We start from the raw sequence: 20,022 nt of genomic DNA, 5'->3' as shown, positions 1-20,022 counted from the left end.
CATTTTATGAGCCCCCAGATGATTCAACACCTGAAATGCTTTGCCTTGGAGCACATCAGGAATGATCCCACTGGAGTCTGGATTTCACAGAGGCTGATATAGGATGAGGGTAAGACTTTACTTCCCTCTCTGCTCCTCTGTCACTTCATGCCAAGGAAATGAGACACAAGGGCTGGTTACATGGCTGTGAGCACTGAAAAAACTCCATGGCAGGACAGGTTAGGGACAGGATTATTTACCACAGAAACAAAAAATCCAAGTGTGCCGTGGGCACATTTTGGGGCATCTCCATAAAGAGCTTTAATGGGGCAGTCCTGCCTGAGGCAGCTCCTGTAAGCCTGACCCAGGTGTAATCTGCCAAGAGGACAGATTTCCTCTGGATTTTGAGACTGGGATGAGCTCATCATCAGCTGAGGAGCATGGGGGAGGATGGGGAGCTGATTTTTCTGGCACACGCTTACTTCCCATGTTTGGAAACAGCGGGCAGGGCTGCAGCACTGGATTTACAATCCCAAACATTGACTTTGTGGGGCACATTTTCAGTCTCTCCAAGCTTTGAGCATGATCTGCTTTTCTGTGTAGGCACAGTAGATGTTCAGGGAGCTGGTTTGGGCCTTTTTGAGCTCTAAAGCTGAGCTGGTGAGCAGGAAATATCAAACCAAGCTATGGAGAGCAATGCCATGGAGAAGAAGGTGCTGTGGATTTGTGTCTCTGAGTTCCACCATCTGTCCCCCAAAACTGGCTCATTCCTTGAGCTCTGGACCCACAGGATCTCATTTCCATATGGGATAAACTGTGCATCCCTGCATCTTTTGTCTGCAGCTTTGAGTCTGAGCTGTGAGAACCCCTTGAATAAATCCAAAATTGATTTTTTTCCCCCTTTCTGGCTGGCCTGCTATTTTGGCTGCACACTCACTGGAGACAGCCCCAAGTTATGTTTGCCATGAGTCTGCTCTTGGTGGGAGCTCCTCAAGTTATTAAAGTACAAATAATTAATCACAGGGATAATTCTACTCCTCTGTACTGTCATGACTGATGATGCAGATTTAAACGCCCTGGTGTTTAATTAGAAAACTGCAGCATTTTATAATATTTGATAAATTTTTTTTAGATCTACCCAGATATCTACTTGGAACACATCACAGAGAACATTGTTCTTTTCTTGTTCTGTCATTTATTGCAGAGCAGGAAACAAAATAGACTTATTTTTGTGTTTATTCATTTCTTGGAACTGTCAAAAAGAAGCATCACGTCGCAATTTTGTTTTTTCTGGCTACAATAATTTCAGAAAATAGGCACTACAGGTGGTACTAAATGCTGTGAAAATGGAGTTGTGGTGGGAGAATCACTGATCTGATCAACTCATTATTCCCAAAGACATCAAATCTCAGCATTGTGACAGGTAAGGAACCAAACCACATCTCCAGAAGTCAAAGCTCTCAGAACACAGGAAATTAATTAACCCAAGAAAATCAAAAAGCCCAAAGGCATTGGAAATGCAAAGCAGCTGTGGGTGCAACCACCTCCTAATTCACCCTTTTAACAGCATTTTGAGCCAAACTTCAGAAGTTTGGGTCTCTTTCCACCTTTTCAGATGACAAGGAAATGCCAGGAGCTGCACAGAGCAAGAAGATGTGATGGCATTGAATGTCAACAAACAGAAAACTGATGATTATGGAAAGCCTCCCCAGTAGGTTCCCAAATCTTTATCCATGGATGCTGTGCGAACATCCACTGGGGTTCCTGGTCTTTTCTTCCCGGCGATGAAGAGGAGGTGGTGGAGCAAGCAGAGGCTATTTCCTGACGCCCATGGGGCAGGAAACCCCCGTCCCTCCCAGGCCGCAGTACCCGCCGGGGTTCTTGCTGAGGTACTGCTGGTGATATTCCTCAGCGTAATAAAATTCAGGAGCCTCCCGGATCTCCGTGGTGATGGGGCCAAAGCCTTCCTCCGTCAACACCTGTCAGGAAAGACCATGGAAAGCCATTAGTGGTTTGCTGTGAATGACTTTAGGATTCCTCCCTGAAGCAGCCACAGGCTCTCTTAGTGCTCACGGTCCCAGCTCATCCCTGAAAGCTTTTCATCTTGGTGTTTTGCTTGGAGGCGTTGTGGACACAGAAAGGGAGGGAACCATCCCCTTTTAATGGCTCATTTGTTTAATCTGCCACGGCCACACTTTTATTCTCTTTATTAACCCAAGCAGTGATGCGGAGCCATCAATGAAAGTGGAAAACAAAGGGAGAACACACTGGGATCCACCCTGGGAAGCTGCAGTGTCCAGGAACCTCCCCTGGAAAGTGCCTCGGCTTCAAAATCCACCCCCAATGTCCTTGTCCAAGAAGAATTTCTGGGTGAAATTTCAACTCCAAGGATGTCCTTGGGAAATCAGAGCATTTGGGCTTTTTTTTTTTTTTTTCCCTTCAGAGTCACTACAAACTCATTTTTCAAAAAGAAAGTTCCACTTTGACCAGAAAGTTTTAAGGCAAATTATGGCTCATTTTGGAAAACTTTGCCAATACGTGGACCAGGAGCAATAATCACTTGGCAGGAAGAGAAGAAGGAATGTGGGTGGGAATTTTAAATTAGACTTTAATTGCTTTCTGATATCCCCTAACTGAATTTGAAACTCCTGAGAGGTTTCTGACAGAGGGAATTTCTTTTTAAGATGAATTGCTGTGACATTTTCCCTACTACATTGTCCTTTCCTAAGGAAACTGGTAAACACCAACATTTTGGAGCCAATTCTCTTCTCAGTGTGCACATAACTTGTGCTCTGAAGTCCATGCTAAAACCTAGTAAGCACTTTAATAAATGTCAGAGTCCTGTTGCAAAGTGTAGTTATAAATACTGGACGTAGATAGAACTGATTGAAGGGTCAGCATTTAGGGTTCACAGAAAAATATTTGTTACCTCATCATACTATTAAATATATAAAATATAAATAAAGGGAAATAATCACATAGAATCACAAAACTGTGACTCTGTCATCAGCATCAAGTCCATCCTCTTTCATCACGATAGACTGAATGATAGCAGCCTTGATCCCAAAAAACATTGGTTATGGAAGATCTTTGGAGATGGAGATCCTGATTCCAATATTTTTCATCCTGTTAAAGAGTCCCTCCTGAGCCTAGCCCAGTTAAACCCAGTACTTTCATTTAAACCCAGTATTGCGGCTTTACTCATCCTGAAAGTGGAAAGGAAATTATTCCCTTCCTCTTTCATCTCCTACATAGCTGGGGAGAGGCAGGGACGACATGCAATGGAAATACTTCACTTAAATAACAGGTGATTATCTGGGACAAAAACTCCTGAAATTTCCCACACTGTGGTTTTCCAGATCCTGCCCCAGCACAGCCAAGTCCTGCCCACAGCCTGACAGCAGCTGCTGGGCTTTGGTGAGCACAACTCTGATTTACTCCCACAGTTTCACTGTCTAAAGGACACATTATGCTGTGTTCAGTCTTCAGTCAGGAATGACGTTGATAAGATGGATACAAAACCCATGGTTGACCAGTCTGGAGAGCCCCAAGTTCTCAACCCTGCACTGGATTTACCAGCACAGCTTAGGAAGGTGTTGGCTCATTAATTCCTTGTGTTCCCACACAAGGAATTGGGATCACAAGCTCCATTTCACAGGAACCTGGCTTTATTTCACCATGTAAAATCAACAACCTGCTTTTTCCCATCTCTGGGACAGGCTTTGTCCCAAGGGAATCAGGTTGTTTGCCTGTCAGACACGTGAATAAGGGAGATAAAATATCTGAAGGTTTGTACTACAACACATCAACAGCACCAAACACAAAGAGGTGTCAACACAGCTCCTTTTATAAAGCACTGGTTCACTTTCTAACCTTTCCAGAACAGAGAAAATACTTTTGAATGATCTTCACTGCTGAAAGATGGCACAAACTCTGCCATCATGGGCATTACTCATTTACCTGCTGCTGCAAATGCAGTCAAAATTGGCCTCTCCCCCTTTTCTGAGTCATGAGGATGCTGCTGGAGGGGGAGAGATTTTTCCACTGTGTTTTCCACAGTGTTTGTTACAGATTTTTGAACTGGGACTATTCCATCATTGGCTTCATTTTGTCAGTTAGGGAATCCATTCCATTCGATGTGGCACCACAAGAGGGCATAAACATCATTTATCCCTTCCCAACCCATTAAAACCTGAATAAAGCAGAACTCGAGTCCTTGTATTGCACTTCGGTCCTGTTGTCAGTGGGAACCCCAGGCTCTGACACTCTGCCAAATCCCACCTTGGCTGTTTGAATTTTAAGGAGAAAATTATTTTCCTCACACTGACAGTGTTGATGTGAGGATAAAAACATCACTGGGAGAGATGGGGAAGTTCAGAATGTGCTGGCTCTAGCAGGTGTAAATCAGCCCACTCTGGATTGATTTTCGGCCACTGAGGCTGATATAATTTGATGGTAATCCTGTTCTAGAAGAATTTTTAGTCCTCTCCATCTCACAATTCCTGAGCCATCCAATGAGAACTCTCATTACCATGCTGCAATTAACCCTTGGGATTTTTAACTCAGTGCAGGAAATTTTTAAGGAGCCATTGGATGATTTCCCCCTCCAATATTGCACTGCAATTCAAAGAGAATTTATTCCTTCAGAGGATTTCTATGGCTTTTGTCACAGGAGAGATCAAAGCCCTGAAAGATCATCCATTCCAATTGTTAACCCAGCACTGCCAAGTCACTGCAACATCACAAGAGACCCTTTAACTGCTTATAATCCAGCCCAAAAATCCTGTCAGATTCCACCAGGGAGGGGCAAAACCAAACCAGAACCCAAATCTCACCCAGCTGCAGAGGGGACACAGCCTCTGCACTGGGACACTGGAGCAGGAACAGGGAATCATGGACTCATTAAAGTTGGAAAAGATCTCTGTGAGCATGGAAGTGTCAAAGTCAGCACTGGGAACCTCAGCACTACAAGTTTTTCAGCCAACCTGTACTTTCAGCTTGTAAAAGATGTGTTTGATGCTTTTCCTAATTTTTTGCAGACTGTGAAAGTTTATTTCCTGTTGTTTGCATTAAACTTCTTCCAGCCCACTCATGACCAGATTTGTCATCACATCCTCTGCCACAAAACACTGGATATCAGAATCCCAAACAGTTTGGGGTTGGAAGGGACCTTAAACTCATCCAGTTCCAACTCCTGCCTTTGCAGGGACACCTTCCACTATCCCAAGTTGATCCAAGTCCCATCCAACCTGGCCTTGGACACTTACAGGGATCCAGGGGCAGCCACAGTTTCTCTGGGCACCCTGTGCCAGGGCTTCACCACTCTCACAGAGAAGAATTTCTTCCTAACATCCAATCCAAACATACTCTCTTTCAGTCTGAAGCCATTCCCCCATGTTCTGTCACTCCAGGCTGTTGTTAATAGACCCTCTCCACATTTCCTGTAGGCTCCTTCAGGCCCTGGAAGGCCCAAAATTCACCCCAAACCCTTTACTTCCCCAGGCCGAACAACCCCAATTCTCTCAGCCTGTCCTCACAGCAGAGATGCTCCATTCTTCTGATCATCCTGGTGCCTCCTAATACAATTCCTTCTCCCCTCTCCCCACAAAAATCTGGATTTTACACCTTAATCCTGCCCATTCATGTCTTCAACCAGATCCAGAGCCTTTCACTCCCAGTCCATAACCCAGGACAGCCTTCTCACCCTTTCCTGCATCTCTCCAGCTCTCCTTCCCCACTGCAGTCACCGAGGTTGACTGGAATTCCATTGTGCTCAAGAGCCCCATGGATTTATTCAGCCCTGTACTTACATTCCCTCTTTCATTCCCCATCCCCTTCCCAGCATTTCTTTGCATTCCACTTGCCTTCCTGACCTCTGCTGAGCACGGAGCAGATGTTTCCAAAGCACCATCTGCAATGACGCCAGAACCTCTTTCCCGGGCTAATTTAAACCCTCTCATTGTGCCCACACTTGACTTTTATTGACATGGAATTTCAGCAGCTATTTTCTGTGGTATTATCAGATTCTTCTGCAACTTTTTTGTAGCTTTGGTTCACCTGGAATAACTCCAAACCCTCAGCGGGTTTTGGTGCGTCACCATCGCCTTTTTTCAGTCCTTTTGTCAGGATATTGAACTGCACAGCTTCCCAAGACAGGTTAATCTCTCTTCACTGCAGAAACTGCACAGTTATTTGTACTTTTTATTTTCTGTTTGTAACCAGTTCTTCACTCAGAAGGGCAACTTTCCTCTTATTCCACACATGGCACCTCGTTATGTACCCTCTCTCTTGAAAAAAAACCTGTATTATGCGTGCAAAACATGAGTCTCCTCATGCTAAAGTCATTATAAATTTGACAAAAAGGCTTTAAAATTGGTTTTGCTAAATGAAACCATTTAATTTTACAAGCAGAGGCATTAGTAAAGCAGGGGAGTATTAATTGGCTTCAAGCATTTTGTGGCTTTTAATAAAAATGGCATCATCCTGAGTTTGATTTAATAGACACTTTATAAACCAGCTTATACCAACATCCATCCACTTTGTCTCGTGTCCCCGTGAGTTGCACGAAGCTGCTGCATTTCTAAAACCTCCCTGAAAAACACCACAGAGCATCCTGACATGTGTGACAGCTTCTGTACCATCACTCCTGATGTCAAACTCTAACAGCAATCCCACCAAATAAAATCTGCTGGGCCCTCCCTTCATTGCAGTGTCTACACAAAATTTCACACCAGCAGCAGCAATCCTGAATTTCATCTCTTTTTCCAAAAGTTCTAAGAATTAAAGGAGCTGCACTATGGAGAAGAACTGCAGGGATTAATTCTGTGAACTGTCTAGGATGGGAGGCTGTGGGCATCCTAGACACTTGATCCCTGTGATATTTTTAACTGGAAAACAACTTAACTGACTTTGCCAGGTTTGTGGATTAGTTGCTGGCAATTTAGGAGCAGAAATCCAGCCCTACAGGCTCGCTTGATCCAGAGGAACAAACTTTGGTCCAGAGGAATGAGCAATTACCAATGTTTTATTTTCTCCTTCATTTATTTTCTCCTTTCCTTCCATCTCCTTCCAGGCAGCTCAACCCACTCTGCTGTGTCATTGATGATATATGATCTGAAATGGTTTCCTTTGTGCTGCCTTCAGCTGGCTGGAACAGCTCAGTTTGTCACACTGGGTCCAGTCTCCCCTATGTCACTTACTGATGTTGGCTTTTCCAAACTAATTGATGCCAGCAACCTCTACAAGCACTGGAATGGGTTGAAATCCTGATTATCTGGTAAAATCTGCATTCCCAGCCTGTAGGTGACCTTCTTTTGGAAATCATGTGTTTATGACAGGAAGAAGGACCCTGCCAAGGGAAATGTAGGAGCAGTGGCTGGTGAGTGCTGAAGTCCAGCCCCAGCTACCACATGGACTGGGACCAGATATCCACATTCCCCTTTTTCCAGCTGCCTCTGCCCAGTGGATTCCATGGTATTGATGCATTTGATAGGTGGTGCTGGAATTGATTAGCAAATGCTTTTCACAGGGCTGTGGAGTGCTGCATAATTAGCTAATGCTCACACAGGGCTTGGAGAGCTGTGTAATTCCTGAGTATTATTAATATCTTTGCAGGGAAGCTGTCTGATCTCAGAACTCTCTTTGCAGAGTGCCTCTGGCAAATTGGGCAAGATCAAGACTGGGAATGATGGAATCATGGGGATATTAATTCCTCATCTTTCACAGAATAGGCACATGGATCTAAGGGCAGAAATTATTAAATCCACGGACTCTATGCTGGGAGAGAAAAGCAGCTGCTGTGGGATTAAATATGAAGAAAAATGTCATAGAATCATGGAATGGTTTGGGTTGGGAGAGACCTTAAAGACCATCCCCTGCCATGGGCAGGGATACCTTCTACTACCCCAGGCTTATCCAAGCCCTGTCCAGACTGGCCTTGGACACTTCCAGGGATCCAGGGGCAGCCCTGTGCCAGGGCCTCCCCACCCTCACAGCCAGGAATTCCCTCCCAATATCCCGTCTATCCCTGCCCTCTGGCAGTGTGCAGCCATTCCCTGTGTCCTGTCCCTCAATGTCTTGTCCCAAGTCCCTCTCCAGCTCTCCTGGAGCCCCTTTAGGCCCTGGAAGGGGCTCTGAGTTTTCCTTGGATCCTTCTCCTCTCCAGGTGAACACCCCCAGCTCTCCCAGCCTGGCTCCAGAGCAGAGGGGCTCCAACCCTTGGAGCATCTCCTTGGCCTCCTCTGGATTCTCTCCAGGAGCTTCACATCCCTCTCATGTTGGGATTCCCAGAGCTGGACACAGATCTCCAGGTGGGGCACACCAGAGTGGAATCAGCTTCCTTGACCTGCTGATCACACAGCTTTAGATGCAGCCCAGGACACATCCTATAGGGATTTCCCATTCCCTGGCCAAAGAGGAGAAGTGCTGCTGCAGAAACCTGCTGGAATTTTTCCTAGGAATGTATTCTTCCAGTGCTACACAGAGGAAAAGCAGGTAAGAGGAAATAGGATAGAAAAAGAAGATGGTAGAAAAATCTAAGCTGAAGAATCCCAATTTTCATCCATAAATTGCAACACTGACTTTATCCAAGCTTTTCCTTGTTGACAAATATTCCACACAATGCTACACATCACTGGAATGGAGAAAACTGATCCTGGCTGGAGACACATCTCCAGGAGCCTTAGGGAAAGCTGGGTGTGTGTATAAAGTGTGTTGCGTCTCTTTGAAGATCTGCTCTCTCTGAAATGTTTCCCTCTTAACCACTTAGCTTGGAGCGGGTTGTTTGGTCACTCCTCCCTGCCAGAGGGGAAGGAATTGCTGGGCTTGGATATCCATCAGTCCTGCCAAGGTAAATCACAGTTGGATGATAGCCTGGTATTAACACAGCCCCAAATGGTTGTGCTCAGAGGGTGTAGGGAGGACCAGGAGTGCAGTTAGGCTGATATTTCCTCCTATTTCACCTCCGAGTGTAAAACCTGAGTGTTGCCCACAACAGTGAGCCATGCCAGCTGAAATATCACATTTATCCAAACAGATCTCGTGGTACCTTCTCCCACAATGGAAAAAGAGGAGTTTTGAATTTGTCCTAAATTGCCTTAAACGCAACTTACAGTGAAATAAAATCTACAATTCTATTTTTTCCTGTTGCATGCTGATCCTGTGAACGTGCATAGGAAGGAAGTTGTACCCTGCTCTCCATCATATCCATCTAATTCTGGATTCAAAGCTTTTTTGCTCCATATACTGCCTGGCTTAACAGGATCAGCTTGACCCAGAGTCTTTACAAGCTTGACCTTCGGCGTGGAGCTTCCTGAACACCCATCCTGTTTTCTCCTGAGGGAGGAGAGATGAAAGTGGGGAATGGCACAGGCGGGCATTTAGGAGGTAGAGGGAGATAACATTAGCAAATATAAAAGACATCTTCCTCCAGCAGCATCTGGGAGCTAATTAGGTGTTGAAGGAGCCATTGAGAGAGATGGAAATTCTGTTTGTCTAGCCAATTTGAACGCAGCCAAACAGTCTCTTACTGCACATCCTGCATGGATAATTGATGATGCCTAAGAAAACTGGTGCCCCGTCCTGACTTCCAGTGATCTAAAGCTCAAATCTCCTCCGTGGCTGGAGACAGCAGAGTCTCCTCCCCTAATCACTCATCCATTACTCTCATACTCCCAAAATAACAATGGCCAGGGCCAAGCTGGGATGGGGGAAATGACCCACACACACAGCAACAAAGCTCAGAGAAGAACCTTCCACTCTGGAGACCAAAAGTGGTTTGGCCCTGGATGATTCTGAGAAGCTGACTCAGGTCCAAAAATACTCTAAGCCCCAGCTGCCTATGGACAGAATAAAACCCTCCACATGTAAATACTGTGTTGACAAGACTTTCCCACCTCCATTAGCTCCGTTATCTCTGGATCACGTTTTGTTCCAAGTGCAGAGCAGCTTTGGTGCTCCCTTGGGTGTGTGCCCTTGGCAATGAATGTAAGGCTCTGCAATTATTTTTTATGCAGGGGAGCAGCAATGAAGAAGTAAAAGCATTCATTTGCCATATCAAACCCAGAGGGCTCAGGTCAGCTCTGCTGTTACACTGCCATCATTTTATTTTTCTCACTGGATTTCCATCAAGTATTTCTTCCATGATATATAAGCATGACAGTTTCTCAGGAACACATATGAGTTTTCCAGAGAAACAATTTATCTTTATGTAAACTCATCCTGAAAAAAAACAGAAATTGTTTCTGTTGTGATTGGAGGCAAAGACTTCCAGATGAGAGACCGTGCACAAACATTTACCGCTAAAATAAGAAAATTTGCTATATTGGAACACCTTAAATATCCTTGCACTGAAAATTGTTGGGGAACCTGTCATCCCTGATACCTATTTTGCCTCTAAAAACACATTGGGATTTTCTCTTCAGCCTCCCATGACCACTGGTTTATAACCTTAAACCATTTCACCTCCACAAAAAGCTGGGAGTTGGTATTTTGCTGACCACTCTCTGGAGAGGTGAAAAACTCACCCTGAACACCCACCATGAACCTCATCTGCTAAACTCGATGCTGTCACCTTTATTTTCAGTCTGTATTGGTGGTTTCTTACATAAGGAAATATCTCAGAAGGATCCTCCATGGGTCTACTATTCCCAACAATTTACAGCAAAACTATTTATGTTACACATGAAATGTTCCAGCAAAACAGAATCATAAAATCACAGAATCTTTTTGGCTGGAAAAGCCCTTTAAGACCATGAAGTCCAACCCTCCTCAGCACTGCCAAGGCCACCACTTATATATGGCCCATCAGATATTGCTCATGCTCCAATGCAGCATAAGGGGAAGGGATGATAAAGGGTGGTCTTGGGAAAGGGAAAAATCAACACCATGTTTTTCTGTTTTTTTGATATTGTCCTTTTTTTCCCCCATGGAGACACCTTCTCCAAACATCTTAAATTCCCCCAAGGCTGCCCTCTCCAAACATCATCAGAGAGGAGACGGATTCAGCAATGAGACTGATCTAAGCATCACAACACTGCACATCAAATGAAAGAGAAAATCAAGATCCTTTCACCATGGATATAAAACAGGGGGCACATCCCAGTGCTGGATCTCAAGGATCAGTGCAGCTGCAGCTCTGTGAAATTTCCAGCCAAAAATCCCACTCTGGTTTAAAACAGAACCCAAATTCTTCTGCCCCCCTCAATGTGGGTTGTCAGGCAGCTGCTGCGTTTCCAGCCTAGGTCATTCTGACCTTTCTGTCCAGCTGATTTCAGTGGAATATTTGCTATATTTTTAATCCACATAGAAGATCAGAGAGAGGCTGAATACTTTAAAGTAATTTGGATCCTTCAGGATGACAAATTGTTTCTGTTATCAAATATATGCATAATTACAACTAAAATTATATTTGAAATGGCTACCAGGCAATACAATTTTTTGCCCATTCCAAGGACTGAAAAGTCAAGAGAAAATGAACAGAGCATGTTTTAATCAGAAGATAAGTAGTTTTCCAGCCACTATAAATAGAAAAGGCTGGAAGAACCCATCCACCAAGCAGGAGAAAGTGTGAGGAGGGTAAAATTCCACAGTGTTTTGGCTTTGGACTTCAGAAGGTAGTGAGTATGAGATAGTGTGAAATACAAAGAAGTCTTTGTTGTTTACATCTGAAGTTTAAAAGTGGCACAGTGTGAATAAACAAAGGATGTTCCATGAAGCGCTGCAGCAGGGATGCGCTCGCTCCGTTGGAGCTCCGCGTAAACAGAGGCATCGCCTCCGTGCTTTAAAAAGAGAGGGAGGTAAACTTGAAAGCCTTGCCTTCCAGAAAATCTCATTTACCCTGATCCTCAGGCTTTTAAGTGGTAGGAAAAACACACACAAGCTTAATAAGACCAAGATCTGGATCATTTAGCATTTGCTTTCAGGTTGGTTAAGCTCCTTCCTAACGATAACGGTGCACGTGCTCTGCAAAACCTGAATTAGCTGTTCCTTATCTTTTCAGGGGAAATAGGTTTTGTTCTCAAGAACTGGGATAATATCAAGCAATTTCTTTTCTGGCAGACAATAAAGAATACTGCCTTCATATTTTCATGAATTAACTGATTGTTTTCCAGGAGGGTGCATAGGATAATTGGTAAGAATCTAAAGATACCCAGATTCAGTTCGATAATCACAGTGATATTTCCTGTTGAGCAGTTACACAGCACTGAACTTGATCCATAGGATCATGGAATTATGGAATGGTTTGAACTTGATCCATAGGATCATGGAATCATGGAATGGTTTGGAGTTGAAATGGACCTTTAAACCCATCCAGTTCCAACCCCTGCCATGGGCAGGGACACCTCCCACCATCCCAGGTTGCTCCAAGCCCCGTCCAACCTGGCCTTGGACACTTCCAGGGATCCAGGGGCAGCCACAGCTTCTCTGGGCAACCTGTGCCAGGGCCTCACCACCCTCACAGGGAACAATTCCTTCCCAATATCCCATCTATCCCTGCCCTCTGGAAGTGGGAAGCCATTACCTGTGTCCTGTCCCTCCATCCCTTATCCCAAGTCCCTTTCCATCTTTCTTCTAGCCTCCCTTCAGGTACTGAGAAGCCATAATTAGGCTACCCCAAAGCTTCTCTTCTCCAGGCTGAATAATCCCAATTCTCCCAGCCTTTCCTCACAGGAGAGATGCTCCATCCCTTTGATCAACTGGGTGGGTTCAATTTAGTTATGGTATCTGTATGTATCTTTCAGTTCAAAAGTCCCTCCTTATTTGACAAATCTGATAAAACTTGATTTTGATTCAACACATTTTCAGCTATTCCTGTGATGATAGAGGGTAACTTTTGATTAAGCTAAAAATAAAATTGTAATGATTTCCCCCTTGTCCTGTCCCTCCAGGCCCTTATCCCAAGTTCCTCTCCAGCTCCCCTTGAGCTCTCTTAGGCTCTGGAAGGGGGTCTAAAACCTCCCTGGATCCTTCTCTACACCAGGCTGGACATTCCCAGCCTTCCCAGCCTGTCAATGATTTAATACAATTCCCTTTCTTATACAATTGTGAAAATTGTTGCAGCAAGACCATTTTACCAGAGGAGGAGGAAAAGATGCACTCGGATGGAACAGCAGCTGCAAACCCAGCACTGTTTCACAGCTGCCAAAAGTGCTGAGAGTTCAGCAACAAGGGTGAAAATAAAAATGCTTCATAAGGAAACAGGATAAATCCTACAGATTCAGCTCCTTCCCACACCATCCCTACTCCTTCTGGGCACAACAGGGAGTAACTATATGTACAGGGCACCTACAGTCACAGAATCACAGAATGGTTTGGGTTAGAAACCATCTTAAAGCACACCTAATTCCAGCCCCAAAACTTTCTTTTAACTGTCCCTACCTTTTAGGAGCATTAGATTTCTTTCTCAAGTTTCTTGATCAGCTCTAGTGATGTTTTTATTAAAGGGGTGCATCTTAGGCTTCCAGAAAAGTATCAGTGAAGGAAATCTCCAGAGCTTCTTTAGCTTTTCCACCTGTCCCAAACTTTGCCTGCTCCTTCCTGGAAGAATTTAGGTACGAACAATTCTGATATATTTGATCAGTGACCCTCAGCACAAACACACCCCACAGGGGGTGAGATTTGAATGAGACTTACAGTGAACAAGTTGATTTGTCAGGAAGCTTAGAAAGTACAAGACCCTTTTGGACATCAGGGTCAAATTCCACTCATTGTATAAATCACCCACCACCACTGGGATGGATTTTTGCGCCTGGAAAGGAGATTTGAATTTGGCCATTAGTAAAACAAAATACCGAGCTGATTGAGGCTGGAGAGGAAGCAAAGAAAATGCAGGGAATGCACTTTACATTTCAGAGAGAACCTGGCATTTGCAGCACATCATCTTCCTGCCAGCTACAGAACAGCAGTGACTTGGCACAGGCTCCATGGCCAGATGTCACCCTCATCTGGTTCTCTTGGCTCAGGATGCTCCTTTGAAATGAGCAGCAAAGCAGGGCGAGGATGGCTCTGCCTGGTGCTCCCTGCACAAGGAATAGAAGGAGAAAAAGTTCCCCAGTTCCCCAAAGCTGGCATTGCTTTGCACCATTTTGACAAATTCACAGCCCTCACCGGGCAGAATCTGGGAGGTGGAAGCAGAGTCAAGAACCAGAGGGATTTGTTTGACAGCTGCCTCTCGTTGGGTGATGGATACAGCACAAATCCTCTCCGGATGCTTTCCCTGCAGCTTTAAACACTTCAGCACTCAGAGCCCTGGTGCATTTCCCAGGATAAAACCCTGCACTTTGTTTAAAGGCATTGCTGTGTCTCTATTCCACTGCACCTTCTTAACTGGTTGTTTTATTTAGAGATCCTTGAAATGAGATGATCTTTAAAATCCCTTCCAACATATCCTACTCTGATTTCTGCATTTCTATTATATTACCACAACCAAGAGCAAGGAGAAAAGCATCAGGGCATTCCCCACCTAAAACCTGCCTCTTTTGGAGTTAATTGCTATTTTTAGGCAAGTAAGGATTTATGATAGATAGGAAGGGACACAGCCTAACACCACATGTACCTCCTAAAACACCTTCAGATACACCAGGACATCGGAACTAATGGCCAGTATTTGTGGGGTTTTGACATGGCAGCGAAGTCCCCAAATGCCTTTAGACCTAGGGAACAAAAGAGACAGGCACAGACCATCCTGGCTAAGCCCCCCACATGAGTGACCTTCTCTCAGAAGGAGAATTCCTTTTGAACCCAACACCTGATAACACGTGTGTGTTTGTATACACATCAATATGTGTGATGAGAAGGCTGCTCCGTGGCAGAACCTGCCAACAAACCCATTTTTTGTCACCATCTGCTAGGAAGAGAGTGAGCACCTGTTAGGAGCAGCTGCCTGAATGCAGAATGTAGGTAAGAGAGAAAAATCAGTTTCATTTTGGACTTGGCCTGCTGCAGGTAGCACATGGCTTCCACCACCGAGGATGCCAAGTGGTCCTTTTTAAGTTTGTCCTAATTAAGAGCGTTACGAAACCTCCAAATTGTTCATTTCTAGGCTGTTACAGCAAGCAAAAGAAGTGATGGGCCCCCCCAAAACACCTCCCCACCTCCACTGGGGTCTGTGCCTTGTCCCCTGCCTTTTTCTTTCCTTGAAGCCAACGGAGCATTTGGGGGAGCCGCGCATGGCTCAGTGCCTCTCCTGGCACAGCAGCTGCCCCAGGACGTGTTGCTCTGAGGAATCCCACCATTGGCAACACCCCTCGACTCCTTCCTTTGGAGAACAACTGCTTCTCTTTGGCTGCCTCCTTGTGTCCATCCCCATGGGGGTCCTGGGAGGGATTTTGGAGAGATTTTGGAAGGAACGAGGGTGCTCGGTCCAGGCACTCGCTGTGATCAAGGCACCAGCAGCTGCCAGCCCTGCCATGCTGTCCTTTCTCCAGGGGGAGCCACGGGGTTGCCACCACCCAGAGAACTTGGAGTGGGCAGAAAAAACACATGAAAGGATTTCCCACTCTTGTCCAAGCAACAGATCCAAGTTCACAAGTCAGCATGGCCTCTCCCACAGTGCCTGGCACCACGGATGGTCTCAAATCTGCTGCTCTTAATCCCCACTTATGGCATCTGTGCATCCATGGAAGGAATGAGGTCATTCAGTTTGCTCCTTCCTGACCTCCCAAGCGTGGACTGTTCCCCATTCTCTTCAGCAAGCAATGCTTTGTGTCCCACGGCTGCCTTGTTCTGCACAGCCTGTGTGACACAGCCACTCACCCAGTGACAACACCAGCACCTGCCCATGCCTGGGTGTGAAAGGGCTTTTGGTCTTAAAAATCAGCCATCCTGCAAGGAATCTTCCTCTTCCCCTTTACCACACATCCCTACATCTAAGAATCATTTGGAGAGGAACAACAGGACTATGAAGAGCTCCTGTCCCCATTACCAACAGCAGGGGGTCAATGGATGGGTTTGCCTTGCAGAGGGAATATTTGAAATGGGCACCAACATTTGGGAGCCCTTTCAGGTCCAAATATCTTCCCATTTTTCTATTTTCCTGCTTTCTCATTTTATCTTCCATTTCTTGTCTTCCCAACTACTTCTGTCCATCTTCTGATCTACCCTGTGCCACAATCTCCTGTTATGAGTAGGATAAATATTTTTTTACAAATCATCTGTCCAACCTATTTGACCCCATAAATTTGTATTTCTTAAATGGCAGCAGAGAACTGGTGAGACTCTCACAGCCTGTGAAAATCCATAGGCTCGTGCACACAGGCAGTGCCTTGAGGAATAAGGGAGATTCCCAGAGTGCTTTTGAGGCTCCAAGATCTGTGATGTGCTTTACCGTTCAGCTGGATCAAATGCTGATCCCCAAAAAACCCAACCCTGATTTCCAGGTGTGAAAACAACTGTTCAGCTGGATCAAATGCTGATCCAAAAGAAATCCCAACCCTGATTTCTGGATGGGAAAACACCCATCCAGCTTGAGAGCAAGTGCACGAGGCTGAGGGAGAAATCCCATTTCTCCTGCTGCTCTTGCTGCAGTGAAACCCAGATAAAATCACACAAAGCCACCCCACAGAGTCCCTTCTCCCTGCAAACTGCACTTCCAGTCATGTGGGTTAGCACAGATCCGCCGGTCAAGCAGGAATTCTTTTTCCTAATGCAGATTTCTCTCTGTGAGCACATCTGTAAGCTATAGATCCCTGTCTCCTGGGACAGGCCTAATGGGCTCTGCATCCACTCTGCCTCGTTTCTTTGGGAAGTGTTGGCCCTGCAGTGGGAGGGCTGAAGAGGGGCTTGCGCTGAGGGATGTTTTTCATCCTGAATTTAAACGTACAAACAGAGACCGTGGGTTGTTATTGCTGAGAGAAACAACAACAGAGGGCTCAAGAGCCACAGACTGGGGAGTCAGGGACACAGAAGCATCCAAGGACAGGATGGACTAGCTAATTACTGTCACCCCTGCCCTCCAAATTAGTCATATATTTTCTTAACAGCTTTTGCTCCCCACCAGCCAAAGGGCAGCAATGCAGGAGCATAGAGAGGGCAACCCTGGGTGTCCCAGCTCCTTTCTTCCTGTTTGGTGGTGAGGAATCTCCTCCTGGTTCATATCCTGTGATTCCCTGATGGATTTGGGATGTCTAAGGAAGGCAGGGATATTGAACTGCTCAGTGCTGACTTTGCATGCAGAATGGGAAGGGGAAGAAGCTGGAGCTGAGCTCAGTTATGGACCATGAGAGCAGAAATCAGAGGTGTCCATGCCCAGGCAGGAGGGGATCCCACCAGGAAAGCTTCTCTCCAGGAGTAACATGGGATAAATCCATCCTTGAGAGCAGCTCAGCTGCTACTGAAGCTCTGCTACAAAGCAACCCCCTTGGGGCACTCTGAAATATTAAAATATTAAAATTCTCCATATTATTGCCACAGCACATGCTCAGATGAAGAACCTCAAATTGGGAAGAGCTCAGTCTTAAAAACAATCTGGTGAAAAATCCAAACTCTCCTGCCTTAAAAAAAAAAAAAAAAAAAAAAATCCAGCAACTGAAAGGGAAAAAGAGGAGAAAAAAAAAAAAAAAAGAAAATAAAAAGGCTTGTTCATGCTGTTACAGTTTAGGAACTGCTGGCATCCCTGTCTCTGAGAGGAAGGGATGGGGAGCTGACTGCTCAGCAGCTGAGAACGTGTGTTCTGGAAGCAGCTCCCGGAGCAGATGGTGCAATGATTACTGCCAGTAAATGTTAGAGCCCCCATTTCCTTCCTTTTTTTTTTTTTTTTCCTTTTTTTTTTAACTAGAATTCTGAACAACAGGGGAAAAATAATTACAAAGAATACATGAAAGCAGCTTGATTTCCTTTCTTTTTCCCCTCTCTGAGTGGGTCTTGCTCCTTCTCTAATACCTGACGCTGCAGAAGGGGATGTTCCCTGGGATTGCTGGGATGATGGAATCCACCACCAAGCACTTTGTTCTGGGGAGTTTGACACGGCTCTTGTGCTCCAAGCTGTGTTCCCTGGGAAATGAGGAGCTGCAGGATCATGTGCTGCGTATGGGATGCTAAAAAGAGGAAAAAGGAGAAGGGGTGCAGCTGTGTATAATGGAAGGCGTCCCTGCCTGTGGCAGGGGTTGGAATTGGTGGCCTTTGAGGTCCCTTCCAACCCAAACCATGCTGTGATGCAATGATTCCATGATTTAAATAGTCACCCTGCTGGCTTGTGGTGTGATAAACAGTCCTTGGGCCAAGAAATGGGAATTGTTTTTCCCTTTCATCACCAAGGTCTGGCTCCCCTGGCCCCATCTCCCTCTTCAATGTCTCTGAGTAGCCCTAAAATATTTCTCCCCCATTATGTCTCTTGTTCCTCTCTCTTTGTCCCAACATTCTCTTTTTTGACCCTTAAAATTTGATTTTTTTTTCTTTTTTTTTTTTGCCTTCTATCAGGGCAGCTTGTCCCTCATCATTTTAATATCACTTTAAACCCCCAGGAGAACCTGGCTCCCAAATTTTTAAAGAGCAAACATCAGCCAGGATGGGAAGGATCATCCCTGTCTTCTTGGAAAACACACTGTGGTGCTGGAGCAGGCACAGCCAGAGCAGCACAACACACCCCCCTGCAGCATCTCTTGAGGGCTTCAGCTTTTAAATGCTATGACATCTCTCCCAAATGTGTCGTGTTTTTTTTCTTTTTTGGTTTTTGAATTTTTTTAATGTCTGTAAATTAAGAAAAGCCAGGGAAATTTCCACTGGGAGATTAAAAAAAAAAAAAAAAAAAAAAAAGCAGGATATGCGCAAAACACGCCTCCTTCCTGAAATTCAGATCCCTGCTCTGCAGCGGGGAGGTACCAAAGCTCCTCGTAGACAGGCTGGGAGAAATATTTTAGAATTGAAAACAACATGTTTTTCTCCAGCTTCCTGCTCCCAACAATTTTGGCTGGAACTTTAAAAATATCAGTCTGAGGAGGGAGAAAACTGGCACGGAAAATGTCACATCCCCCCTGCCCCAAATTAATGTTTGCTGATTTATCAATCAACTGAGGGAAAAGACTTCTGAGAGTAACTGTCAGACATCCCTAAAATGGGGAGCATCCAGCTCCACTGGCAAGACTGAGGTGCCAGAATTCCTCACTGTGATTCCAGGTCAAAGCAAATCACATTTTCAATTGGAAGGCTGAAGTTTCTTTGTGACCATATAGGAAAAGGAATGGTCAACATCTGCTAAATTATCAAATTCTTATTATTATTAACCATGAAATTCCTCTTTGAAGGTCAGGCACGGCTTTTCAAGGTGAAGCCTAACAGTAGTTAAAGAATAAGATTTTTTAATTTCAGTTATAATAATTTTGAGGCTTTGTTGGGATGTTTTCAATTACAATCACAGCTCTCATCCTTTGACAGCTCCCAGGGAAGAAAAGAAGGAGTAAATGAAATGTTGCATCTTCATTCAAAGCCTGCAGCACTCACCAAACAAAACTGAAATGAAGGGTTCCAAGAAAGTCAGCACTGGACCATCCATGAATACTCCTCTCCTTGAGATGCAGCACTTGTATCAAGGACACAAACCATCAATAATGACAGCAGCAGTGTTTGTTCTGCAATTTGTGGGTATTCAGAGCCCACTCCTCAAATCCTTGCTTAAATTGTGGCAGCACAAATGGAGTTGGACAGAGCCTGGTCCTCGAGTCCTACACCATTTTCTGGGTTCAAAGGCTGAGCGTTTTAGCTGTGCAATAATGGGTGGTATTACCAGGTATTGTGATGAAAATAAATGTTCCTTGAAATGAAAATACCCTCTTTCCACAAAGCATGAACCCGGCTTTCTCTTTCTTCTCTGCTGGATCAGTGGTATTTGCAGAAAAACTCTTGTGGCACTTGTAGGATAGCACTCCACGCTGAGCTATGAAGGAATAGGTCAGGCTTGGGGGTGTTTTCTTTTAATTTGTTGTTCCAGCTAACTGAGAACACCAGTTTAAAGATTGGTAAATACAGATGCTGCATATCTGACACACCTGAGCATTTCTTGGCTGATTGAAAAATAAAAATCAGTAACACTGAGGAAATGTGCAAGGGATT

General features: G+C 45.0%; 1 protein-coding gene across 2 annotated transcripts in view; it reads right to left on the bottom strand.

Annotated features, from left to right (window-relative positions):
- Positions 1 to 1,151: 1,151 nt before the first annotated feature.
- Positions 1,152 to 20,022, bottom strand: part of MSRA (methionine sulfoxide reductase A) — a 227,530-nt gene continuing 208,659 nt past the window's right edge. For both annotated transcript variants that reach the window (XM_002187990.6, XM_012572944.5), the window contains exon 6: positions 1,152 to 1,958. In XM_002187990.6, the coding sequence (XP_002188026.4) occupies positions 1,794 to 1,958 (165 nt within the window). In that variant the 3' untranslated portion in view covers positions 1,152 to 1,793. The remainder of the gene's footprint in view (positions 1,959 to 20,022) is intronic.

Source organism: Taeniopygia guttata, chromosome 3 (genome assembly GCF_048771995.1).
Source record: "Taeniopygia guttata chromosome 3, bTaeGut7.mat, whole genome shotgun sequence".
Classification (NCBI taxonomy): Eukaryota; Metazoa; Chordata; class Aves; order Passeriformes; family Estrildidae; genus Taeniopygia; species Taeniopygia guttata.
Note: the sequence above shows the minus strand (reverse complement) of the source record. Positions and strands in the feature narration are given on the sequence as shown.